The 27,754-nt window shown below is 39.4% G+C and overlaps 1 protein-coding gene across 1 annotated transcript; it reads left to right on the top strand.

Annotated features, from left to right (window-relative positions):
* The first annotated feature begins 538 nt into the window (after positions 1-538).
* On the top strand, positions 539-27,754 carry faah.3.S (fatty acid amide hydrolase, gene 3 S homeolog). Its single transcript, XM_018259846.2, is given in 16 exon segments — positions 539-901; positions 904-935; positions 3,745-3,858; positions 5,133-5,276; positions 6,300-6,433; positions 16,378-16,584; positions 16,683-16,723; positions 16,997-17,121; positions 18,217-18,342; positions 19,300-19,397; positions 20,075-20,174; positions 20,568-20,611; positions 24,716-24,755; positions 25,618-25,726; positions 26,021-26,166; positions 27,041-27,754. Coding segments are annotated over 16 exon segments (1,752 nt in total). The 5' UTR covers positions 539-738; the 3' UTR covers positions 27,170-27,754.

Below are 27,754 nucleotides of genomic sequence, written 5' to 3'. Positions count from 1 at the left end.
TGCTGAGCAAAATCCCTGGGTTTCATTAAAGGAGTTAAAAAAACCCTACCCTACATAGACCCCCCTCCCTCCTCCCCCCAGCCTAGCTGCTACCCCGGGCAAATGCCCCTAAGTCTTTACTCGGTGCAGATTCTGTCCAGAGGAGTTCACGGACGCCATCTTCGCTGCTTCGGTAATCTTCGGGTCTTCTCCCGGCTCTTCAGCAATTTCCATGAGTTTCAGCGCATGCGCAGTTGTCACAGAACTGAAAATAGCTCCAACTTCGCATGCGCTGATCCGGCACTTACTTCCCAAAGATTCCCGAAGAGAAGGAGATAATGCTGTCTGATACAGTAGTGTATTTGAAATACATGTAAACATACTGCATATAAAAAGTGTGTGCGCGGATCTTTGAACAAAGTTGCTTTCTTTTTTTGGCACATTTTCAGTTGCTTCAGTGAAAAACAATGTTTTCAGCCTATAAAAATATATATTTTTCTTTTATGTCAGATAAGTCATAAACAACACATTCCTTTACTCTTTGAAGCTGGTTTCACATTAACAATTACTAAGAAACTGGCTTATATTAACATTACTGGCAAGGTTTGTTCAATAAATCCTGCTCAAACAGATCAGTTCACAACTGCTAGTGTATTTCTTGAACATTCCAATGAAACTGCTGAGAGCCAGATGTGGAATCCTGCCAGATTTGTTCAATAAAACCTTGCCTGCTGCACCGTAGATTGTCAGACAAGTAAAATGATGTATAACAAGTTAAATGAATTCCTCACTGAGCATGAGGTGGAATCCAGGATCCTTGCCGCCTTGGGGCTCTGTGTTGCTGTGTCCCTGTATGGGTTGAAATGGATGAAGAAAAGGAACATTTTGAAGAAGATACAACAAGAGAAAAAAAGAAAAGATATGTGGAAAAACTGGCTGAGAAGTTCAAGAAACAGGTACGTTCATGCAACCCACTTTGCCACTGCATTTATTGCTCAAACCATATAGGAAGAAGAGGAAGGCAAATAACTAGGAAAGAGCGTATACAGGCAGCAGGGTTCCCCAACACCAAAAAAGTGCATACGTGCTGTAACATACTAGTTAGTTGGAACCTAAGGTGATTAGGGTACTCACAGATGCACAGGGCACCCCTGTGGTTCCGGTGTTCACCAACAACCTTTTGGGGCCCCGGGCTTTCTGCAGCAGAACTGAACAAGAGGTTTGTGCAAAATAGAAACAAGGTACCGGCAAAGTACCGGCAAAAGCATAGTAGAATTTTAGGCAAAGGGATCAGGGTGGCAGGAATCGTAGTCAAGAAGTCAGGCAGGAGTTAATAACTAGGAATACAAACACGAATAAAACGCTTCAGCAGGATCATAAAACTGAACTCAACTTGGACTGGGCTTTTAAGGATGATTTGGCGCCAAGAATTTCAAATCCGGCGCCCATTGGTAATGTCACGACGCTCTGCATCAAACAGCAGTGTCACCAAGCCCCGAAGTGAGAACCCGAACAGGCAGGGAGGTGTGCCACGAGGTAAGAGAAGAGGTAGAACTCCCGGCGTGTCTTACACATGCTTAAAATATACATTTACTTTGAATGTGCTGTTAGACTTCATTTGAATGTGTTCATATACAGTATAAGCTCTAAAACTGTAGTGTAACTCTTATGGCAGGCATACACCAATGCGATTCGGGGTGGTAAACTCAATTTATTCAGCCAAAACAGGTGAAGCTCTCACACTATGAGATGAGAGAGAAAACACTGGAAAATAATAGGACAGTATCCATGAGCTTCTCCTAAAAAATAAAATACTAAAATAGAAGGATAATTTATATCAGTAAAATTTTGATGATAGGAATCTAATACAACATGCCATCCTACAATGAAAAGTCAACTTCTGCAGCACAAGCAACATGACTTTGTTTATATGGACCTTGTCCATATAAACAAAGCAACTATAGACATGATTCCTGTACAGGTATTCTTGCATTCTGGCATTGAATTTATTTTGCATTTCTTTCTATGGGTTTGCAAAGAAATCTGAGCTGTCATTTTTAGTATTTTAGCAGGCTAAGATAAGCAGATCTGCTCTGTGCCCCTGATCCATTGATTTGAATTAGATCCATCTGCATGTGCTCATACTCAGTGGAGGAAAAGCGGAGGTCAGCCCAAATATGAGAAAGGAGGCATCTACAGGCCGAACTCCTCTCCACTGTATGTGTGGGCATGCAAGCAGAATCAGCTTAAAGCCTCAAGCCTTAACCTGTTCGGGTGCGCCAGCTAAAATAAAAAAATAAATAAAAGTCGCACAAAGTTGCAAAGACGAGGCGTTTAGTTGCCAGGCGAATCCGAATCCCCCCGAATCGTCCCAGTGTGCCCTGACCTTTAATCAATGGAACAGAGAGCAAATCTCCTTATCTCTGCCTGTACAAATACACAAGCTGAAAGCAGCAGAGCCTACAGCTCCATGTGTCCATGCCCTAATGATCACAACTTGAGCTAAAACAAAGTTTGGTGCTAGTTAACATTTAACCACTTGCTAATTTGTTTCTGATCTATAGCTTAACTGCCAGACTTCTTCTAGCCTATTTCATCTATGATTTGATTTATTAAAGGCTAAAACATGGACTACAATACAATAATGAACTGCAGGAGGCTGATTATGTGACATGAATAGACTGCAGGAGGGCGTCTCAGTGTCAGTGTGGGACTACAGGACGGCTGCAAATGAGAAAATTCTGCATTTTGTTAACATGCCCCAGAAATACTTCTATGCAGCTGGTCACTTAGAAACAGTTTGATAGGGCAGGGAGTGATTCCTGGCAATGATGCATGATTTTCACCTTACATACCAACAGGAATAATTCTATGTAGTTGGTCATTTTAAATATGGTTAGAAAGATAAATTGATAAAACTAAATATAAATCTATGCATATGGTCATCTAGACATGGGCTGATAATAATGGTATTAATTTGATCATTGTGATGTCTGGCTAACGTATCACATAACATACTATAAAATACTACTTTCCAGCTGGTCAACTGGCAACAGTTTGGGAGATAATATGATTTCTGCCAATAAGGTGTTATTTTTGTTGTTTTAAAACAAAAAAGGGCACCTTTCATGTTCACTTCCTGCTGTTCCAATTGTCAGCCCACAGGATTGGAACAATAAAAAGGTGGTTAGAGTGTTTATGTCCAGTAATACAATATCTATCCAATTGGTTGGTTACCGTACTGCATTTGCCCCATGGGTGTGCTTTTAAACTGACAGTGATATCAGTGCTCATCTCCTTTGGTAGGATAAGGCAGTTAATGCAAGCCTGGACAATGCTGTTCTGGCAACAAAGTAGAGCGTTTCACATGCTGCACAGAATGATAAAGTTGTTTTTATAGCACCTTTAATTTAATAACCTGAAATATAATTGGTCAAAATCAGACATTCAGGCAAGTGGACTAAATGTGGTTTAGGTTTCTCACTTTAGAATACAAGTTTTAATATTTGATTGCACAGTGTGTGTTGGTTTTTATTATTTTATTATTTTACATGTATTTGTGCAAATAAAACTTTGTCTTCAGCTGAGGATAACATTTGTCTAATGAACAATTACATATGATAAACTGATCACAGTGACGAAACCACAGTAACTGTAATACAGCATTCCCCTTATAATGTTAAAAAAGCCATCTCTCTGCATTGTCAGCAACACAAGTTTGGGTAAGCTAAATATGTTATAACACAATATTGCTTTTGTTTGCAGAATCCAGATGGAGTTTCCAGAAGAATCCTTAACTTGTCATTGCAGGAACTTACAGAAAAACTCAAGGATGGATCACTTTCTCCTGAGAGTGTCTTGTACACGTATGTTGATAAAGTAAGGCTGTCTTTTAGTGTCTCCTAATGCAACTATACAAATATTTGTTTAAACCGAAAAAAACATAATAAAAAGTAAATTAGGACTTTTGTCATTTAATTACATATTTGTAACTGTTTAAAATATATATTAGCAGTTCTATAAAGTGGCTTTAGGACTTCTGGGAGCTGCTGGATTGGTGATCCAAGGTTTAATTAAATATTTTCCAATCAGATGCCACTCTACATATTGCTTGCTGGGTGCCCAGGGAATTTACAGCTGTATAGATATCAGGATGGAAGAAACTGCTTTCCTTCAGACATAGCTTTGTAAGAGCCCCACTTACTGGTTGTCAGGTCCCATCAGTGTTCTTATATGGATCCGTCTGACTTGCCTCTGGGAACTGATTTTCAGCATCCACTGCGTATAATAACAATGAACCACCCCTTTAATAACTTTGTTTCAGTTCAGTTGTTTTAACATTCTGTACCAAAAGTAAAGACATTTTTCAATAGCTTTCAAATATCTTTATTGTTTTACCTTTTTTCCGAAATTGAAAGGTAATGTTCCTGTCTCTGGTGTTTCAGTCTGGCAGCTCAGTAATCCAGGTGCAGATTCTGAACTGTTACAGTTTGTTGCATTGTGTTTAAAATATTTTATTTGATTTTCATATTAAGTTTGTTGCATTAGTTGATACCTTTCTCAGCAGCATCTATCGACAGTTACCAACTATTGTATCATGTTAACGAAACTAAGGGATTCTGCTCAGCGGGGCCAAAGAAAATGTTATCAATTGATATATCAAATTAGAACAGTTAAAGAGTTGGCACCCCCACATCTGCTCCAGAAAGACATAAGTGGTGGTGAAAACTGAAACTTTAAACTTCATAATGGTCACAAATACAAAACAGAAAGTCTTCTATCTGAAACCAATTAAACTGAAAGAGGTGTTGGAAGGTGAACAAACCCTTTAATTAGGGGCATTGTATATTATTACCTAAGTAGATTTGATATTTTAAGGTGGCCATACACATTCAGATAATGCTGCCGATATTGGTCATTTGACCAATTTGACAGCTAATCTGCCCATGTATGGAGGCTCGGGAAACTTTGATTTTTCTTCCGGCCGACCTGTCGGAGCCCATTGTGCTCGTCGTAATCCGATCGTTCAGCCATAGGGCCGAACGTTCAGATTACCCCATGTCGCCAAATGAGCGGATCTTATAGTGTGTGGCCACCTTTACAGTCTTGAAAACTGTGTATGTCACTGCAGTTACCTTATATTTATTTCTAAGGCTTTGGAAGTGACCAGAGATACCAACTGTATAACCGTTTTTATGACTGACTGTGAGAACCAGCTCCAAGAAGTCAAAAAGCAGAAGCAAAAGGGTCTATTATATGGCGTTCCCATATCTATAAAGGAGCATGTTGGATACCAGGTGAGTTATTGCTTGTACTTTTTAGAAGATAAAAGAAACTGCCAAATGTAATAAAAATCACAATACGTGCCCAACTGCAGTAACTAATAAAACCAATGTTTGTTAAACAAGTAAATATTACCTATTACTGGGTGGGTAATGCACTTGCCATGTGCTATGACACACATAGCCTGCTCTTGGCAGTTCTTTCCCTAATAATCCAAAGCTTGCTAGGTAACTGTGGAAGTGGGGCAGGATTGAGGGCACTTTAGAGATGTAGCTTGTTGCATTAGTAAACAGGTACCAGAAATAAACCCAAAGGAGTAACATATGAAAGACTGTAAGCTTTCAAGTTTAGCACCTTTTTCTGCTCCTATGTTGAAGGGGTAGGCCAACTTAAAATTAACTTTTAGTATAATGTACAATTTTCAGACAACTTGCAATTGGTTTTCATTTTTTTTATATGTGGTTTTTTAGTTATTTAGCCTTTTGTTCTCTCCAGCTCTCCAGTTTGGAATTTCAGCAGCTGGAAAGATGTTGAACAGGAAGGCAAATAACTCAAAAACTTTTTATCAAAAATGAAGACCAATTGCAAAACTGCTAGGAATAGGACATATTAAAAGCGAACAAATTTCGTGCACGCTGTATCAAATTTGGACAACCAGCATCAAATTTTGTGTGCACCGCGTCAAATTTGCGCGTGCTCAGTCAAATTCGGTCTTGGCTCAGCGGCCTAGTTCAAGTATGTCTGAGGTCCGGTAGTGGGCCGCGGCCCGGTGGTTGAGGACCACTGCTCTAACATAGTGTTAAAATGAAAAGTGTTATTTCGCCTACAGGGGCAACTACCTAGTATGTAAAGATAGTATTTTAAAACATTTTAGGAAGACTCCATGTTGCATCGCCATGCACTGTAAAGGTATGAAATTGATATACTTCAATGAATGTTCTTTTTATGCATAAAATATCAGTTATTATAATATAATGTAATACTACTGTAAAATAGCTTATATTATTTGCCCCTAACTTGTTTATTTGGATTCTTAGGGGCATCCTTCCACATGTGGCCTGGTGCAATACCTTGATGAGCTTGAGATAGAAGACAGTGTTATTGTTAAGGTTTTGAAAAAACAAGGGGCTGTTATATTTGCGAAGACCAATGTGCCACAGACACTGATATGGTAAAAACAGCTCTAATTTATTTCGAAACTAAAGTAACATCATTTTTCAACTACAGGAACAGGAGGAAGCTAAGAAAAGCCTGGAACCTCATAAAAAAAATATGCTTATAATCACTGTTCACATGGGTAATCTAAACCCTTAGCACCACTGTTTATATGACCAAAACCTTTTAACTATGCATCAGTCCCACAATGTATATAGCTTTTCTGTTGCCCAGATATTATCTTTATTGATAGAAAATTGATAGACCTATAATACACACTGGCAGCATTGTTACTGAGGCTGGATGTAGGCACTGAACTGTACCAGTTTATCAAGTTCAAGTAGGAGCATTAAAGTTTACTGTGCCCATTATTAGAATTAAATTGGGAGCAGAGTCAATAAATATTACTGGTAAGCATGCCAGAGACCTCTAGTGACCAAACAGAGGTAAAACCATAAACTCAATAATTTCTCCAAGGCATGCTAGTAGGTAAAAAAATATATTTTAGTCACATCAATAGTTAAAAGGCATGGATAGTATCCCCTCTAACGCCTAACGCGTTTCATGCTTACCCAGCACTTAGTCATAGGCAGAATGTGCCCATTAGTATAGTAAATAGCTTTAAAACAGTTGTGGAATTTTAGTAGGCCACAAGATGAATGCTGTAAAAGTAAAGCAGACAACATGTTTTATATTTCAATTAAATTACAAAGCACAAGGTTAGAAGAGGATTATTGTCATTGCACTGAAATTCCCAAAATGACAATGTAATGCTCCATTATGGTTGCAGCAAATGTGAGCTGAGATACATGCTAAAGAATGCAACACTTTCTCTAGTTATTGGGTAACAAATATTCCATTTTTACTTATACTGCCACTTCTTGCATTGTAGGCTTCCAAGCCATAGAGATCATATTACTAAAGAAGGCCATAGCAAAGAATAAAGGAAATGATAAGGATTCTTCAGCCATTTTCTATGTAGAAAAACATGCAGAATTCTCAAGACCAGTAAACATTCACCATTCCTGCAGTGCTGTAAAACAGCCATTGCAATTAAAGTAAATCGGATAATATTACATCCCCCATATTTAAATGTAAATCTTCATGAAAGCAAATTAAAATATTTATTTATGTGAGATCCCCCCTCATAATTCCTGGTGCAGACTGTAATTGCAAATATGTACCTATGCTTGGGTTAAACTGAAAGTCATCCGGTTGGTAGGTAGATGTTGATGGCTAAATATAAGCAACCCTGACGTATATATATATATATATATATATATATATATATATATATATATATATATATATGCAGCCTGGCTTTGCTTATCTTGGGTACATTATCATTTAAAGGTACCAATTACATCTGGCTGGACAACTTTACTAGACTAGAAAGAAAAGGAACCCATTTATTACAATTGTACAGTGCTGCCTATACTTGCAGTGCTATATAAATAAAGTTATACATACATACATATATGCATTAATTTCTGGTTGTGTATTCAAGGCAATCATTTCATCGATTCTGTTGCTTTCCAACCAACCAAATTTACATGAAGTTGTATTGATGTACACCCTGAAAAATAAGCCAGTAAAATTGGTGTGGTTTATCTGAACTGGGCCTGAAGAAAAGTTGAAGTGGTATGAAGATTAGGGATGTAGCGAACGTCGGAAAAAAAGTTCGCGAACATATTCGCGAACTTGCGCAAAAATGCAAGCGGTTCGCGAACGGTTCGCGAACCCCATAGACTTCAATGGGAAGGCGAACTTTAACATCTAGAAAAGACATTTCTGGCCAGAAAAATGATTTTAAAGTTGTTTAAAGGGTGCAACGACCTGGACAGTGGCATGCCAGAGGGGGATCAAGGGCAAAAATGTATCTGAAAAATCTGCCTGTGTGTGCTTGGAAGAGATAGTGTAGGGGGAGAGCTGTTAGTGATTTCAGGGACAGATGATAGTAAGTTTGCTGGCTAGTAATCTGCTTGATACTGCTCTGTATTGGAGGGACAGAAGTCTGCAGGGATTTGAGGGACATTTTAGCTTAGGTAGCTTTGCTGGCTAGTAATCTACTGTTCTCTTTAAACAACTGCCATACGTTGACCTTGTAGGCATTGTTTGCCCAGTTTTTTTGGACGCAGCCACTGAAGCACAGTTGCCAGAAAAAATATGCCATATAAATGCTGAAAATAGTCATTTTTCGCCATACGTTGACCTTGTAGACATTGTTTGCCCAGTTTTTTTGGACGCAGCCACTGAAGCACAGTTGCCAGAAAAAATATGCCATATAAATGCTGAAAATAGTAATTTTTCGCCATACGTTGACCTTGTAGACATTGTTTGCCCAGTTTTTTTGGTTGCAGCCACTGAAGCACAGTTGCCAGAAAAAATATGCCACATAAATGCTGAAAATAGTCATTTTTTGCCATATACGTTGAGTCAACGTATGGCAAAAAATGACTATTTTCAGCATTTATATGGCATATTTTTTCTGGCCTCGTCGTTGACCTTGTAGGCATTGTTTGCCCAGTTTTTTTGGCCACAGCCACTGAAGCACAGAGGCCAGAAAAAATATGCCATATAAATGCTGAAAATAGTCATTTTTTTGGTCGCAGCCACTGAAGCACAGTTGCCAGAAAAATTATGCCATATAAATGCTGAAAATATAAATTTTTTTGGTTGCAGCCACTGAAGCACAGAGGCCAGAAAAATTATGCCATATAAATGCAGAAAATATGCATTTTTTTGGTCGCAGCCACTGAAGCACAGTTGACAGAAAAATTATGCCATATAAATGCTGAAAATATAAATTTTTTTGGTTGCAGCCACTGAAGCACAGAGGCCAGAAAAATTATGCCATATAAATGCAGAAAATATGCATTTTTTTGGTCGCAGCCACTGAAGCACAGTTGCCAGAAAAATTATGCCATATAAATGCTGAAAATGGTAATTTTTTTGGTTGCAGCCACTGAAGCACAGAGGCCAGAAAAATTATGCCATATAAATGCAGAAAATATGCATTTTTTTGGTCGCAGCCACTGAAGCACAGTTGACAGAAAAATTATGCCATATAAATGCTGAAAATATAAATTTTTTTGGTTGCAGCCACTGAAGCACAGAGGCCAGAAAAATTATGTCATATAAATGCAGAAAATAGGCATTTTTTTGGTCGCAGCCACTGAAGCACAGAGGCCAGAAAAAATTAAACCAGTAGGGTTTGCACCCTAGTTTGTAACGGTGGCGGAGGGAGGAGGAGGACGCTAAAGGACAGCTGTGTGTGGAGTCATGAGGCTTGAAGAGAAGGACAGCTGCATAGAAGTCAGAACAAGTCTTCCGGCGTGCAGTAACCCTCCGAGATCCACCCCTCATTCATTTTAATAAAGGTCAGGTAATCGACACTTTTGTGACCTAGGCGAGTTCTCTTCTCAGTTACAATCCCTCCTGCTGCACTGAAGGTCCTTTCTGAGAGCACACTTGAGGCTGGGCAAGACAAGAGGTTCATGGCAAATTGTGACAGCTCTGGCCACAGATCAAGCCTGCGCACCCAGTAGTCCAGGGGTTCATCGCTCCTCAGAGTGTCGATATCTGCAGTTAATGCCAGGTAGTCCGCTACCTGCCGGTCGAGGTGTTCTTTGAGGGTGGATCCAGAAGGGTTGTGGCGCTGCCTTGGACAGAAAAACATTTGCATGTCTGACGTTACAGACTGGCCAAAGGGCTTTGTCCTTGCAGGTGTGCTCGTGGCAGGATTACTGGCACCTCTGCCCCTGGAATGTTGATGAGTTCCTGAAGTGACATCACCCTTAAAAGCATTGTACAACATGTTTTGCAGGCTGGTTTGTAAATGCCGCATCTTTTCGGACTTGTGGTATGTTGGTAACATTTCTGACACTTTATGCTTGTACCGAGGGTCTAGTAGCGTTGCGACCCAGTACAGGTCCTTCTCCTTAAGCCTCTTGATACGGGGGTCCTTCAACAGGCATGACAGCATGAAAGACCCCATTCTCACAAGGTTGGATGCAGAGCTATCCATCTCCGCTTCCTCATTATCAAGGACTGCATCATCCACGGTCTCCTCCCCCCAGCCACGTACAAGACCAGGGGTCCCCAAAAGGTCACCACTAGCCCCCTGGGAAGCCTGCTCCTGTTGGTCCTCCTCCTCCTCCTCCACAAAGCCACCTTCCTCCTCTGACTCCACTTCTGGCACCTCTCCCTGCGTTGCAGCATGTGCCTGGGTTCGTTCTGGTGATTCCGACCAGAAATCGTGCGCTTCCAGCTCCTCGTCACGCTGGTCTACAGCCTCATCTGTCACTCGTCGCACGGCACGCTCCAGGAATAAAGCGAAGGGTATTAGGTCGCTGATGGTGCCTTCGGTGCGACTGACCATATTTGTCACCTCTTCAAAAGGTCGCATGAGCCTGCAGGCATCGCGCATAAGCACCCAGTAACGGGGGAAAAAAATCCCCAGCTGTGCAGATCCAGTCCTACCACCCAGTTCAAAAAGGTACTCGTTGACGGCCCTTTGTTGTTGCAGCAGACGTTCCAACATAAGGAGCGTTGAATTCCAGCGAGTCTGGCTGTCAGAAATCAAACGCCTGACTGGCATGTTGTAGCGCTGCTGAATGTCAGCAAGGCGTGCCATGGCTGTGTAGGAACGTCTGAAATGGGCCGACACCTTTCTGGACTGGGTGAGAACGTCCTGGAATCCTGGGTACTTGGAGACAAAACGTTGGACTATTAAATTTAACACATGTGCCATGCAGGGCACATGTGTTAAATTGCCTAGTCTCAACGCTGCCAACAGATTGCTTCCATTGTCACACACCACTTTTCCGATCTGCAGTTGGTGTGGGGTCAGCCACCGATCGGCCTGTGACTGCAGAGATGACAGGAGTACAGATCCGGTATGGTTTTTGCTTTCCAGGCACGTCATCCCCAAGACAGCGTGACAACGGCGTACCTGGCACGTCGAATAGCCTAGGGGGAGCTGGGGGTGCACAGGTGTGGAGGAGGAGAAGGAGGACCCAGCAGCAGAGTAAGAAGAAGAAGAAGACGAGGTAGAGAGCGATGGAGGAGTAGAGGTGGTGGCAGAACCGCGTGCAATCCGTGGCGGTGACACCAACTCCACTGTTGTTGTTGAGCTACCCATTCCCTGCTTCCCAGCCATTACCAAGTTCACCCAGTGGGCAGTGTAGGTGACATACCTGCCCTGACCATGCTTGGAGGACCATGCGTCAGTAGTCATATGGACCTTTGGCCCAACACTAAGTGACAGAGATGCGGTAACTTGGCTCTGCACATGTTGGTACAGGTGTGGTATTCCCTTTTTAGAAAAAAAATTGCGGCTGGGTACCTTCCACTGCGGTGTCCCAATTGCTACAAATTTGCGGAAGGCCTCAGAGTCCACCAGCTGGTATGGTAAAAGCTGGCGGGCTAAGAGTGCAGACAAGCCAGCTGTCAGACGCCGGGCAAGGGGGTGACAGTCAGACATTGGCTTCTTACGCTCAAACATGGCCTTCACAGAAACTTGGCTGGTGGCAGATGACTGGGAATGGGAACAGGTGGTCAAGGTGGAAGGCGGAGTGGAGGGTGGTTCAGACGGGTCAAGGAGAGCAGAGGTAGAGCAGTAAGATGCTGGACCAGAAGGAGTGTGGCTTTTAGTTTGCCTGTTGCCTTTGAGGTGTTGCTCCCAAAGTGCTTTGTGCTTGCCGCTCATGTGCCTTCGCATAGAAGTTGTACCTATGTGGCTGTTGGGCTTACCAAGGCTCAGTTTCTGACTGCACTCATTGCAAATTACAATGCTTTTGTCAGAGGCACACACATTAAAAAAATCCCACACTGCTGACTTTTTGGAAGTGTGCGATCTGGCGGTAACAGTAGAAGTTGGCGGAGTTGGCGGTATTGGCGGCAATGGCGGGTGCGTTGGCCGGCTGAACACAGGTGCCGATACATGTTGTTGCCCTACTGATCCCTGCGGGCTGTCCTCCCTGCTTCTTCTAAGTCTTATTCTCCTACTGCCTCTCTGACTCTCCGTCTCTCCATCTGAACTACCCTCCTCTTGCTCTCTTCTACTAGGCACCCACAAAACATCAATCTCCTCATCATCATTCTCCTCAGATGCATCAATTTCTTCTGACACATCACAGAAGGAAGCAGCAGCGGGGACCTCCTCCTCATCACTCATTATGTCCATCTCTATCGTGTTCTCTGCCAGAATTAAATCTGGTGTAAGGTCCTCATCTCCTTCATCTTCTTCTGGCAATAATGGTTGCGCATTACTCAGTTCAAGAAAATCATGGGAAAATAACTCCTCTGACCCCAGTGAAGAAGGGGCACCGGTGGTGGAGGAAGTGTTACGTGGGGTGGCCATAGCAGTGGAGGATGAGGAGGATGTTGTGGTAAAGTTAGAAACGGTAGAGGATGGGGTGTGCTGTGTAAGCCAGTCAACTACCTCTTCAGCATTTTGGGAGTTCAGGGTCATTGGCTTTTTAAAACTGGGCAATTTGCTAGGGCCACAGGATTGCATAGCAGCACGGCCCCTAGCACGGCCTCTGCGTGGCGGCCTGCCTTTGCCTGGCATTATTTTTAAAAAAACAACAACAACAACAAAAACTCAGTTGGTTTTTCTGGAAACGATAATACACACAGCTAGATGGCGGGTTGAAGAAAACACTGTGCAAATAATGCCTACAAAGTCAACGTATACACTACTACAGCGGTGGATACGGATTACGTAAAATATATGAATGCTGCTTGAAAAAAAGTAACTCAAGTGGATTTTCTAGAGACGATAATATTATCAATATTTAGACAAAATGTGAACAAGCTCACACAGCTCGATGGCGGGTTGAAGAAAACACTGTGCAAATAATGCCTACAAGGTCAACGTATACACTACTACAGCGGTGGATACGGATTACGTAAAATATATGAATGCTGCTTGAAAAAAAGTACCTCAAGTGGTTTTTCTAGAGACGATAATATTATCAATATTTAGACAAAATGTGAACAAGCTCACACAGCTCGATGGCGGGTTGAAGAAAACACTGTGCAAATAATGCCTACAAGGTCAACGTATACACTACTACAGCGGTGGATACGGATTACGTAAAATATATGAATGCTGCTTGAAAAAAAGTAACTCAAGTGGTTTTTCTAGAGACGATAATATTATCAATATTTAGACAAAATGTGAACAAGGTCACACAGCTCGATGGCGGGTTGAAGAAAACAGTGTGCAAATAATGCCTACAAGGTCAACGTATACACTACTACAGCGGTGGATACGGATTACGTAAAATATATGAATGCTGCTTGAAAAAAGTGACTCCGGTGTTTTTTCTGGAGACGGTAATATTATGGATATTTAGACAGAATGTGAACAAGGTCACACAGCTCGATGGCGGGTTGAAGAAAACAGTGTGCAAATAATGCCTACAAGGCCAACGTATACACTACTACAGCGGTGGATACGGATTACGTAAAATATATGAATGCTGCTTGAAAAAAGTGACTCCGGTGTTTTTTCTGGAGACGGTAATATTATGGATATTTAGACAGAATGGGAACAAGGTCACACAGCTCGATGGCGGGTTGAAGAAAACAGTGTGCAAATAATGCCTACAAGGCCAACGTATACACTACTACAGCGGTGGATACGGATTACGTAAAATATATTATGGCTGCTTGAAAAAAGTGACTCCGGTGTTTTTTCTGGAGACGGTAATATTATGGATATTTAGACAGAATGTGAACAAGGTCACACAGCTCGATGGCGGGTTGAAGAAAACAGTGTGCAAATAATGCCTACAAGGCCAACGTATACACTACTACAGCGGTGGATACGGATTACGTAAAATATATGAATGCTGCTTGAAAAAAGTGACTCCGGTGTTTTTTCTGGAGACGGTAATATTATGGATATTTAGACAGAATGGGAACAAGGTCACACAGCTCGATGGCGGGTTGAAGAAAACAGTGTGCAAATAATGCCTACAAGGCCAACGTATACACTACTACAGCGGTGGATACGGATTACGTAAAATATATTATGGCTGCTTGAAAAAAGTGACTCCGGTGTTTTTTCTGGAGACGGTAATATTATGGATATTTAGACAGAATGTGAACAAGGTCACACAGCTCGATGGCGGGTTGAAGAAAACAGTGTGCAAATAATGCCTACAAGGCCAACGTATACACTACTACAGCGGTGGATACGGATTACGTAAAATATATTATGGCTGCTTGAAAAAAGTGACTCCGGTGTTTTTTCTGGAGACGGTAATATTATGGATATTTAGACAGAATGGGAACAAGGTCACACAGCTCGATGGCGGGTTGAAGAAAACAGTGTGCAAATAATGCCTACAAGGCCAACGTATACACTACTACAGCGGTGGATACGGATTACGTAAAATATATTATGGCTGCTTGAAAAAAGTGACTCCGGTGTTTTTTCTGGAGACGGTAATATTATGGATATTTAGACAGAATGTGAACAAGGTCACACAGCTCGATGGCGGGTTGAAGAAAACAGTGTGCAAATAATGCCTACAGGGCAAATAATGCCTAAAAGGTCAACTTATACACTACTACAGCGGTAGTAAAATAAAAAAAGTAAAATAAAAAAAAAATGAATATTAAAAAAAAAAAATTAAAGTTGGTGCTGCTGAACTACTAGGAGCAGCAGATTAGCACACCAGTCCCACTCCCCAACACTGCTAGACTAATAGCACTGGGCTCTTATAGTAGTAGTAGTAGTAGTAGTAGTAAAACAACAAAAAAATAAATAAAAGCAGTCCTTACAAGGACTACTGTTATTGCAGCAGTCAGCAGATGAGATCAGAAGCAGGACAGCTGCCCACTGCAGCTACATACAGAGCACTGCAGTAGAAGGTAGATTACTAGCCAGCAAAGCTACCTAAGCTTAAATGTCCCTCAAACCCCTGCAGACTTCTGTCCCTCCAATAACAGAGCAGTATCAAAACGATTACTAGCCAGCAAACTTTCAACTGTCCCTGAAATCACTAACAGGCAGCAGCTCTCTCCCTACACTATCTCTTCAGCACACACAGGCAGAGTGAAAAAACGCTGCAGGGCTTCGGTTTTTATAGGGAAGGGGAGTGGTCCAGGGGAGAGCTTCCTGATTGGCTGCCATGTACCTGCTGGTCTGGGGTGAGAGGGCAAAAAAAAGCGCCAACAATGGCGAACCCAAAATGGCGAACGTCGCGCGACGTTCGCGAACTTCCGGCGAGCGCGAACACCCGATGTTCGCGCGAACAAGTTCGCCGGCGAACAGTTCGCGACATCTCTAATGAAGATAAAAACACACAGATAGTAATTGCTGCCATCTAAACAAAACACTACTTTATTGAATAAAGAAATCCTAGCGATCTGCCTTTCTTTTATCCACCTCATGGCTGGTGGAAAACCAATTTGCTCTAACTTTGCGATGAAACCCTAAAACTAAACCCACTTCTTCCCACCATTTGTGTTTTAGGGTGAGGATATACTAAGGGCTGGCAAGTATTCTAAGCACACTTGCTTGTTTGTTTTGATGATATGTTATGGTGTTTATTGATAGTATGTAGTCATTAGTACTAGTTAATACCGAGCTTGATAAGGAAAAAAAACATCTTTCGCCAAGTATTAATTGATCATAATATGTTTGCATATAAGGAATCACTTACCTCATTTGTTTGAATTTATATTGCTCCCCCTTTTCTCAGATTAACAGGAAGCAGCATAAACACCTGACATTACTCTTTGGTTTTACTGCATTGGTTTGTTATTTTGCTCCTCTAAATGCCCTGGGTACATTTATGAAAAAATAGTGTCATGACTAATCTTGAAGATGAAAAAGTAATTATGGTTTCTTGAGGGAACTTAAAAACTTTCTTTAAAAAAAAGACACTGTGCTTTCACCGCAAGCTATGCATTAACATGAGATGGCATTGCTTTTCTCAGTTATGAAACAAGCAACCCAATATACGGACTTACAACAAATCCCCATAATCACACTAAAGGTGCTGGTGGATCTACTGGGGGCGAGGGGGCATTAATTGGAGGCGGAGGCTCAGTTTTAGGTTTCGGCACAGACCTTGGTGGAAGTATCCGGCTCCCATCCAGCTTCTGTGGAATACCTGGATTCAAGCCAACTCCGAACAGGTTGAGGTAAGTATACACTAATAAGATAGAAGCACCATACAACATGTGTAATCTTTACTTTCAAACTCATACATTTTTAATTGTATCAATTTTCCTTTTTGCAGTATTCATGGTGTGCGACCTTGTGTCGATGGCATGCTTGCAGGTAAATGGCATTTCTTAAGAACATTAAGTATATCCCGTTATGATGTTGTGGAAAACTGATTAATAATACTAGATAAGCACAAAAATATGACTGGGTTCCCAAATTGTGCTGGAAAATGATAAAGCAATTAATGCAATTAATGTCCTTCTAAAGAAAATGATCAAAGTGTCATCCTCGCCTTTTTTTGCTTTACCAGTTCAGCTTGAAAATATTTGTGTACAACCACTATAAATGTATTTCTGTACAATAACTATAAGGGTATATATGTTTCAGTGCCGCTGTGTATTGGACCAATGGCAAGGGATGTGGATAGCCTTGCTTTATGCATGAAGGCTCTTTTGTGTGATGAGATGTTCACGTTAGATCCAACAGTTCCACCACTTCCTTTCAATGAAGAGGTAGGTAGCGGTATAGGGAACAACACATCATATATTTAAAATAGTAACTGCTCTACATGAATGTAAGACAGATCAACATGTGCTTTAAATATATTATCCAATTTATTTTGTTATCAATATTACATCATTTATTTAACTCCTAACATATTAATAAATATTGTATGCAGTTTTATCACCTTTTGCAATAGGAAAGCAACTTGACTCCAGGGTTAAATCTAGAATTTTATAGCATGTCTATCAAATAAGTAAAAAGCATGTTGCAACCACACAGTTCCTCCACAAAGTGTTAGGCATGCTATACAGCTTGCAAAGCTTATTTGTGGGTATAATAGCTGCTGTATCGCATTTTCCTTGCTGTCTTCAGGTGGTTGTTGCATTTACAGTATTTTTTAGGACAATGACAGCATTTGTCTATTGATCATTTCTAGTCTTAATTCCTCTCCCTTTCTTTCCATAAAGTTGAGTTTAAGTGGCATCACAATTGCCAAAAGCCTGTATAGCAAATTCACATGCCTTTCTTCTTCGGTTTTCTTCGAAACCCATATAAAATACTGTTAGAGATCTGTTACTAGGTTATGGCCAATTAACAATGCAGTTTAAAGATTTCTAAGATTTTTGGAAATAATTTTCCATTAATAGGAATGCTTGGAAATGTGCTCCAATTGAGAAAGCACCATTTGAGAAAGCAATTTAACTCCATAAGATGTCCATGGAAGATGGAGCTGTGTAGAAATTTCTATATTAAATATGGTAATAGTATTCACAGGGGAAGAGAGCAGTGATATATTTGGATGTGGCCAAATTGGTTACGTTTCATTCAGATATTTATGTGGGTATCTGCAATAAAGCATACGAACATTCCATATTCATCCAGTGTTTCCCCCCCACAGTACAGTTTCCAGTGTATTAGCTGAGAGGGGTGGAGTTTTACTGAAGTCCAATGCAGGACCTTTACCTCCCAACTCTTACAATATAGTATATATAGGGAGCTTTGTATTGTAATGAACTAGGAGCAAACAGTTGCTAGGTGCTAATCTGTTCATGGTGATTAAAGCAATGTAAAGTAAATTAAATGAATTATTGAATAATGTTTAGGTGTACACTACTTCTAAACTCTTGCGCATTGGATATTACGAAACTGATGACTTTACATTGCCAAACCCAGCTATGAGGCGTGTGTTCTTAGAAACAAAAAAGCTGCTGGAAGAAGCTGGACACACGGTAAGAATAAAGACAAGCAGGGCACAAATCTCTAATGAATCATTTGTTGTTTGTATAATTCTTTACATAACTCTTTTACCTCTGCCCCTAAAATAAGTATGCTATTTTAAAACACAGCTATTTCTATCAAAGCTATCAAGGTGGTATCCTCACTTTTAATATTTACTACTATTAAAAATAATTCCCATCAGTTAGCCTTGTTGCTTGCCGTTGCATACATGCACTGGGCCATTACATGTCATCCCATGTCTCTGTGTCATATCAGAAAGGCAAAATGTAGTTGGGGTAAACAGAGGGGCTTTTGGAACAACATGCTCTTCTTGTCAGTTCTCACTTTTCCCATGAATATAAAAGGAAACATTGCCCTTTGTATGGAGAAGTTAGTTATAAAAAGCTTTCTATTCATCTGCACAAGGCATGATTATTAGAATTATTTTCTTTTCCTAGGCAAAACGTTTTTGGGTTGATATTCCCTTTAAATTAATTAACTGTTACAGAACCCATTTCAGTTTTATCATTTAGATCAGCGCTGTCCATTTTTTTCTATTTTAAGGTCTAAAGTATCATATATTCTGCATGTTGTAGGATTAATTACATTGTATGCAATATTGTCATAGAAAAAGTTGTAAAGTGATTGTGAAAAAAATAATCCATCAGAGGGTCACAACCAACAGACCTCCCACAACCCAACCCTAGCTTGAAATATTTGTATCACTCCTGCAAGACAAGAACCTTTGAGTCGCTTCACTTTGAAGAATAGGCAGCCTGGAGCCAAGTAGGTAGAATTTCATAGGCTCCATCCATTCAGAAGCACTCTGTGTTTACAGCCAAAATCAGCTTCAGGGGCCAAAGCAAGTCATTTTGTACCAGATAAATCTAGAAAAGAATTAATTGCACATATTTCCAAATGTAAAAACTAAAATCTCAATGTGATGCAATGGTGTCATTATATTTCAGCTGATACCTTTCAAACCTCCCCGAATTGACTACATGGTAAATGAGCTGTTTATGAAGTCATTGCTTGGTGATGGAGGGCAAACATTAGGAGAGAAGCTGTAAGTAGAATTTTACACTAAACAAGGAAACAGGATTGGAGTCAGTGTGATGTCCGAAGTGTTGTAAGATAAATTAGGTTGATTTTAGTTTTTGTAAATCACTTGTCATGATGGAAAGCCATGACTATTCTTTTTTATTATTCCTGTACTCCCAATTTCCTATCTTTTCCTTTTCCCTTTACATCTCTATCAATACCCTTAATCTAATTTTGAAGTGTTCTCAAACGTCTTCTATTTTATTCCACCCATTTTCACTTCCGGTCTTTCTATCTTGACCATTGTCATTCTACTCCATACTGCCCTATTTGTATTCTTTCTTTCATTCTATATCCTTTCCAAGGAGTAGGTTTTGTATTATTATATAAATATAATAAATATAATATTATAGTTTTATAATGTGTTACTATACACAGCTTAATTTGAACGTCTGAATAACACAAAAAGAAGATGAATATTTGATTCTCATAATAAACTAAGCATTAAATGCTGCATGCTTGTCCTATTATTACATATGAAAATGAACACAAGTATAGTCCTTTTTCCATTACCATGTAAAGGATAAAAATATGGAATGTTTTCTCTTATAATGATCTCCAGGTAGGGTTTCATAGTTTTCTTTTATTGGGCTCACATTATAGGCTTCAATTCTAACAGATTACTTTTTTGTTTCTAATTAGCAAAAACAACATTTTAGACCCACGTCTGAGTGATCTGAGCTTACTTTGCAACATTCCTAATATAGTGAAGAAAGTTCTGGCCTTATTATTGAAACCATTGGTAAGTTGATTTTACATGGCAAATTTTAAAGCTGAATTTAGCTGTTTCATATAGAGCTACTCTACACATGGATATTGTTCATCTGAAGTGAAGGTCAGGATCCTGGAATCCCTAATTTTCTTGCCAGAAAATCCATTTACTCTCCAGGCCCCATCATGTGTTGGCAGGGAGATGAATGGAGAGGAGCATGAAGCAATACAAATTATTTTGCTGTATCTCGACACTGTGTGCTGTCCCAATGGGAACAGTGATCCCCATTTATTTGTACAGTTTTATGGTATAGTAGGTAGCGAATGTCTTTGCATAAAACAACTTTAAACTTTACTATATTGAAGATTACTCCTTAGATGCCAACATGATCCTAAATAGATTCTTATAAACATTGTTTTGCAGCTCCCAAGATATGCATGGTCCTTGAGTTCAGCACAAGGTTCAAGGTAATACAATGTATTTACAGTTTCAGCTGTTCATTTATAAACAAGATGGAATCTAAATTATAAGTATAAGATTGGAGGAGAGACTGCTGCAGCAGCAACAGTATTAACTAAACTAGGCTTAATTTTATTAAAATCCAATTTATAGGGGAGGGGCCTCAAACAGCAGTTTGATTTTTGTTTGATGTAGATCTAACGGCATAATGCATGTGCTATTATAATGAGTATTATAATGTTACGAGCACCTTTTTATGTAAGTAAATATATATACTGTACATAGCGGTTGTGTAACATACTACCCCCTGCTCTATAAATATAATTTAAATGAAAATGCTTTGTGGCAATTAAAAAGATTGTTCACAAATGGCAAGTCATTGGCTGCCATACTGGATACATAGTAACATAGTAAGTTACGTAGAAAAAAGACACTCGCCCATCAACATTTTAAGTCTAAATATAACCTGCTTAATTACTAGTTGATCCAGAGGAAAGCAGAGGGTGGAAAATGCCTTCCTGACTCCAAAATGAAAATCAGATTAGTCCCTGGAACAACTTGTACTATGAGCTATCTTCCATAACCCTGTATTCCCTCACTTTCTTAAAGGAACAATAACAACAAAAAATTAAAGTGTTTCAAAGTAATGAAAATATCATGTACTGTTGCCCTGCACTGGTAAAACTGATCAGTTTGCTTCAGAAACACTACTATAGTTCATATAAACAAGCTGATGTGGAGCAATGGTGAAAATTGAAAAATGGCTATATGGCACAGGTTAACTAATGGTTTACAGATAACACCATTAGACAGACAGAGCTTATTTGCTATATCTGCTGTGTAACCTGAGCCTTTTCTCCTTTGCAATGGCTGCCCCCATTGCTACACAGCAGCATATTTATATAAACAATAGTAGTGTTCCTTAAGCAAACACAGCAGTTTTACCAGTGTAGGGCAACACTACATTATATTTTTATTACTTAAAAACACTTTTATTTTTTGACATACTGTTCCTTTAAAAGCCATCCAACACTTTCTTAAAGCTATCCAATGTATTAGCAAGTATGACTGATTCAGGGAGAGAATTCTACATCTTTACAGCTCTCACTGTAAAAACCGTTCCTAATATTTAGATGGAACCTCCTTTCTTCTAATCGGAATGGGTGCCCACATGTCAGTTGGTAGAACCTACTGGTAAATAAAGCATTAGAGATTATTATATGGTCCCTTTATATCATCACACATAGTTATCATATCACCACTCAAGCACCTCTTTTCCAGCATGAACAACCCCAACTTGGCCAGTCTTTCCTCATAGCTCAGATTTCCCATACCTCCTCTCATGAATTTATGCCCCTTTTAAACACAGCTCAAGAGCTTGTTTACCCTTGCACATGCTGACTGGCATTGCTTGCTACAGTCAAGTTTATTATCTACAAGGACCCCAAGGTCATTTTCCATTATGAATTTGCCATCTGAAGTCCCAAGAGTAGTGGCTTGGATATTTTTACATCCTAAGCATGACTTTACATTTATCGACATTGAAGCTCATTTGCCACTTAGCTGCCCAGATTGCCAGTTTGTCAAGATCCTGTTGCAAGGATGCTGCATCTTGGATGGAATTAATTGGGCAGGATAGTTTTGTGTCATCTGCAAACACTGATACATTACTTACAGTACCCTCCCCAAAGTCATTAATGAACAAATTCAATAAAAGTGGACCCAATTCAGAATCCTAAGTGACCCCCACTAAGAACCAAGTAGAGAATGTACCATTAAAACCACCTTCTATACCAAAGACTGTAGCCAGTTTCCTATCCATGTACAAACAACTTAATTAAGCCTAACAGCCATTAGTTTAGAAAGCAGTCGTTTGTGGGGCAAAGGGTCAAACAAGTTGGCAAAATCCAAATAGATCACATCTACTGCCACCCCACTGTCCAGCATCTTACTTACCCCATCATAAAAAGCAATCAAATTTGTCTGACATGACCTACCCTTCATAAGCCATGCTGATTAATGCTTATAAAGCAATTCACCAGGACAAACATTTTAAATGTGATCCCATATCAAGCCATGAATGTAAAACTAATTGGCCTACAACTGCAGTCTGAGACATAAGCTTTCCTCCAATACATAGGTACGATACCAAATGAAAGCGAGTCTGAGAAACTGAATACTCTAAGGCAGTAATCCCCAACCAGTGGCTCGTGAGCAACATGTTGCTCTCTGACCCCTTGGATTTTGCTCCCAGTGGCCTCAAAACTGGTGCTTATTTTTGAATTTCTGGCATGAAGGCAAGTTTTAGTTGTACAAAAACCATGCGCACTGCCAAACAGAGGCTCCTGTAGGCTTCCAGTCCACATAGGGGCTACCAATTGCCAATAACATTCCAGATTTCGCACCCCTAGGAACTTCTTGCATGATTATGTTGCTCTCCAGCTTATTTTACATTTAAATGTGGCTCACGGGTAGAAAAGGTTGGGGACCCTTGCTCTAAGGCATAGTTGCATCCTATTAGATCATGTAAGGGATACAAACAATACTCAATGAAGTTATGTCTGCTCATGACTCATTCAGATATTGATCAGGCAGGATGGAAAGTCCCAGGCCTAGGATGCACTAGATGTGGTTTATGGCCAGTGGGTTGCATAGGCCAGGATTGGGAGGCAGATTGGGGCAGATGGTCATACAAACTGTGTATGTCTAGCTTTATGAGAAAATGTGGCCTACTATAAGCATATTTCTATGGCATACATTAGCGTAATCTTTTTGGCCTACAAGATGTATAATACTGGCATATGCTATTATATAACAAACCATTCACCAAGCTAATGGTTAAAGGTGGATTTAGTATTTCAGTAGTAAAGAGCGATTTTTTTTGCCAGGCATTGATTTGCAATGAAATGCTGCATTTCACCATTTCTTTGGTAAACTGCAGCAAAAATTTGCTGCAACAAAAAAGTCGCTATGAGAATAAGAAAAAAAGGCCATTAACTTCAATGCATTTGGAGTGAGAAAAAATCCTATTGACTCCAATGCGTTTTGTGATTTTTTAGCAGTTTTGCAAATCTTTCAACAAAACAAGACAGGAGAGATTTGCACTACTTATAAAGGGAAGAACTGTAAGACCATGACTTCATGTAGTACATAATAGATGCGCTCCCATGGATTGCAGATATCTTTAAAGTGGACCTGTCATCCAGACACAAAAATCTGTATAATAAAAGTCCTTTTCAAATTAAACATGAAATCCAATTTCTATTTTTTATTTAAGTGTTTATAGCTGTTTTAAGCTCATTTAAAAATCTCAGCTGTCAATCAAATATTTGTATATTCTTAGCATTCAGTTATCACTAAATGCTTTTCATACTGAGATTTGATATCACTTTTTACCAGATAATGGCTGTATTCAGGGCCGCTATCAGAAATTGCGGGTCCCCCCCAAGGTTAAAAAACATCTTTGGCTAGGACCCCTAAAAGTAAAAAAAAACATTGCTGGTCAGGGCCCCCTTACAAGTTAAAAGAAATTGGTGTCCAGGCCCCCCAAGGTTAAAAAAAATTAGTGTCCAGGCCCCCCCAATGTTAAAAAAAGTGATGGCCAGCCCCCCCCAAGTTAAAAATTTTTGGCAGATGGCGTTCATCCTCCTTGGCGATCAATCTTCTTCCTTCTTTTCCATCACAGCTTCTTCGTTCTTTTCCATTGCTATTACTTTGTTCTTCTCCGGAGTGGCTTCTTTATTCTTTTCCGTCACAGCTTCTTTGTTCTTTTCCATCTTGGCTTCTTTGTTTTTTTCTGTTACGGCTCCTTCATTGTTTTCCGCTGCTTCTTTCCCTTAAAAATCAAATCGCCGGGACTGGGACACAGTCACTTGTGTGCCCCCCTGATAGCACCCTGCAAACCAATCACGAGGCAATAAAATGAGAGAGACAGGGAGGCAGTCGCATGCTCAAAATTATTAATTTGCACTACAAACTACACGTGAAACACAGTTGTTTAAGGCTGTGCCTATCTATTCTCATTCTTTTCCCATTTACTAAATTCATTGTATCCCTTAATTGTATAATATATATGTAGTACTGATAACATATATCCTTTCTATATTGTTTAGCTCCGTAAACGACCATTGGAAGCACCATACAGCTGTAAAGGTAAAATCCTGGAGAAAGAGCTATAGATTCATATTGAATCTTTATCTAAGAGACTTAGGCCTATGTAACTTAATCTGTTCTTTATACTATTTTCTGCAGACTATTTTTTTTACATACTATTTTCTACAAAAAAAGAATATTCTTCCTTACCAAGTAGTATACTGTATATATCTGAATATATTGACATTACAACCTCACCAAGGTTATGGCAGCATTATCACTCCAATTTATAGGAAGAGCACTTTTGTGTACATCATACCCCCCAACTGAATAGGCCCAATTTTCAGCGTCCAGTCCACTGTCTCAGATTGTATTCCACTTTGGCCAGCTCTGAGTTCCCTGCTGCTCAGACTAAAATCCAAGCTATCTATGAATTAATATGCCCATTATCCATTTTATTTAGTGATTTTTCTGGCATGTCTGAGGTTAACATGCTGGCTATTCATTTTGTGTAATTTTATTTGGTGAAATGCTTGTTATCCATTATCTGTAGTTCTTATACTGACACATTTGGGATGAGTTTTGGCAAAACTGCTGAGGTATTTAGGGACGTGGCTTCAAAATGGGTGTGCTAAAAAAATTGCAACATAACTCAAGGCAGATATTTTGTCCCTCTTTTTGTATTTCAAATGTTGAGAGGTATGGTACTGGTGTATGCTCATCTCTTATTGCATATCCTGTTCCAAATATATATTTTTAAAAACATGTGCTGACCAGAAGAGCACATTATTTTTAACTAAGAATGGGGCTTTAGCACGTGGTGGGTTCATCAACCCTACACTGTCATTTGCTATTTCATTTCTATTATGCCTATGCCAACTTGTGCCCTTGATTACATTGATGAAACTTGTTTATATCCCAGGATTACCAGACTGAATTTATTGCTGAATGGAGAAAGTTGAATTTAGATGTGGTACTGGCTCCTATGTTGGGTCCAGCTTTTAACCCAGGTCATCCTTCAAAGCTTCTAGGTAAATATTTAATTTTTACATATTTTCCCCACCCTATTGGAATCTCAGTTATTATATTAAAATCTTTAGGGGCTATCTAGGAGTAATTCATATTATAATGAGATGCAAATAGCAAAAATTTTACTTTTGGCATTAAAAAAAAATGAGAGAGGCTCACTTAATGAAGTCAAGTTATCAAAATCCAAATTTATCTGATTTTTTTTAAATAATAAAGTCCGACCAAACTAGAATCCACAATTTGACCTTATTTATTACAGTAGCATTTTACACAGAAGACATTTTATGTTTTTTCAGCGGCTATTTCCTACACAATGTTGTACAACGTGGTAGCGTTTCCAGCTGGTGTTGTACCTGTGGGTTCTGTCACACAAACAGATGAAGAAGAACTAAAGAATTACAAGGGGCACTATAATGACATGCTGGACAAACTGTTTGTAAAGGTATTGTTCACAAAAAAATATAGAAATAGCTACATGACATTGTTAGTAATGCTTGTTAACAATATATTCTGGGCAAAATACTTATATAAAATAAAAAACTGATGGGATCTTGGGATCTAAGACAAGTTTGGGAGTTTTCAATAAATATGTAGTAATGTTTATTATTTGTGCTAAATAAGATATATATATATATATATATATATATATATATATATATATATATATATATATATATATATATATATAAACTAAAAGTCAAATGCAGAGGAAAACTTTTAAATACTTCCCAACATAAAATTAAGTCCAGTCCAGCAGATGCTCATCCAGTCAAACATGGCTGTCTACAGGAGACAACGCTATTTAGCTCTTACTGTGGGCATTTACAATTGTTTTGTTATAGGCAATATATTTCTATTGGATTTATTTAATGTTTAAATGATTTTTTAGTAGACTTAAAATATGACGATCCAAATTATGGAAAGATCCCTTATCTAGAAGCCCCAGGTCCTGAGCATTCTGGGAAACAGTTCTCACACCTATGGGTCCCTAAACAGGCTTATGATGACCTCTAGTAATTGGACTTTTTGATTGAACTTCTCCTAAACTTTCAAATTTCTACTCTTTAATATGATATCATAAGATGGTTCCAGGCATTAACAAGAACAAGAAAGACAGAGAAAACTGTGCACATCTAATACGATTACAGCTTAAGCAATTTTGAGTATTTTGCTACCTGGTGTTAAAATGTATTTTGAATATAAATTTTATATATAATATAAGTCAGCTAAATGCCATGTTTTGAAGCATTTATTGTGAATCCCACCAAACTATCCATCCCTTAGCCATTACAATGGTATATGTTTGCTCTTTACAGGCCGTGGAAGGAGGACTAGGGCTCCCCCTGTCTGTTCAGTGTGTAGCTTTACCCTACCAAGACGAGCTATGCCTGCGCTTTATGAAAGAAGTTGAGACTGTGCACCAGAACAAGAAAAAGAAAGCCTGAGTTTATTGGTTTAGTTGAACGCTTACTGATCAGAGCCTTTATTTTCATTTGTACTAGAGCTTGAAAAGTTGTTGCATGTCTGAATTCTGTCTCTGTTGTAAGAACCATGTTTTAAGCCTTTCTTTTTTGTATAATGGGTGTGAACATCAGAAATAATGGCAGTACACATTTTTCATATTGATTTCAAACATACTGAACAAGTCTGGGGCATAGTGGGCCTTTTCATTTTATCACATGATATGTAATCATCACAATATATTAGGATAAATTCAAAGGGAATCTAGGGTTTTTCGGTGGCTCAACTTGACAAAAGGGGGTGAGGTTGATGGCACTGGGGATGGGGCAGTGATGCTGAGAGTGGGCATGATGATGTCAGGGACAGGCACAATGATGTTGAGTGTGTTTATGACGTGTGGGTTATTGCATCACTTAGATGCAATTGGCTGGGTTTTCTTTTATTAATGTTCTAAACCGGTCAATCCTTTGAAAAACTGGGATGTCCTGTTCAAAACTGGACAAGTAGGACAGGACCTTACCTCTGTCTATTTTTTTCCTTAATAAAAAGTAATGGATCTTTTATACAAA

The sequence above is a fragment of the Xenopus laevis genome, chromosome 4S, assembly GCF_017654675.1.
Source record: "Xenopus laevis strain J_2021 chromosome 4S, Xenopus_laevis_v10.1, whole genome shotgun sequence".
Classification (NCBI taxonomy): Eukaryota; Metazoa; Chordata; class Amphibia; order Anura; family Pipidae; genus Xenopus; species Xenopus laevis.
The sequence above is the reverse complement of the archived record's forward strand: the minus strand, read 5'-3'. Positions and strand labels throughout refer to the sequence as shown.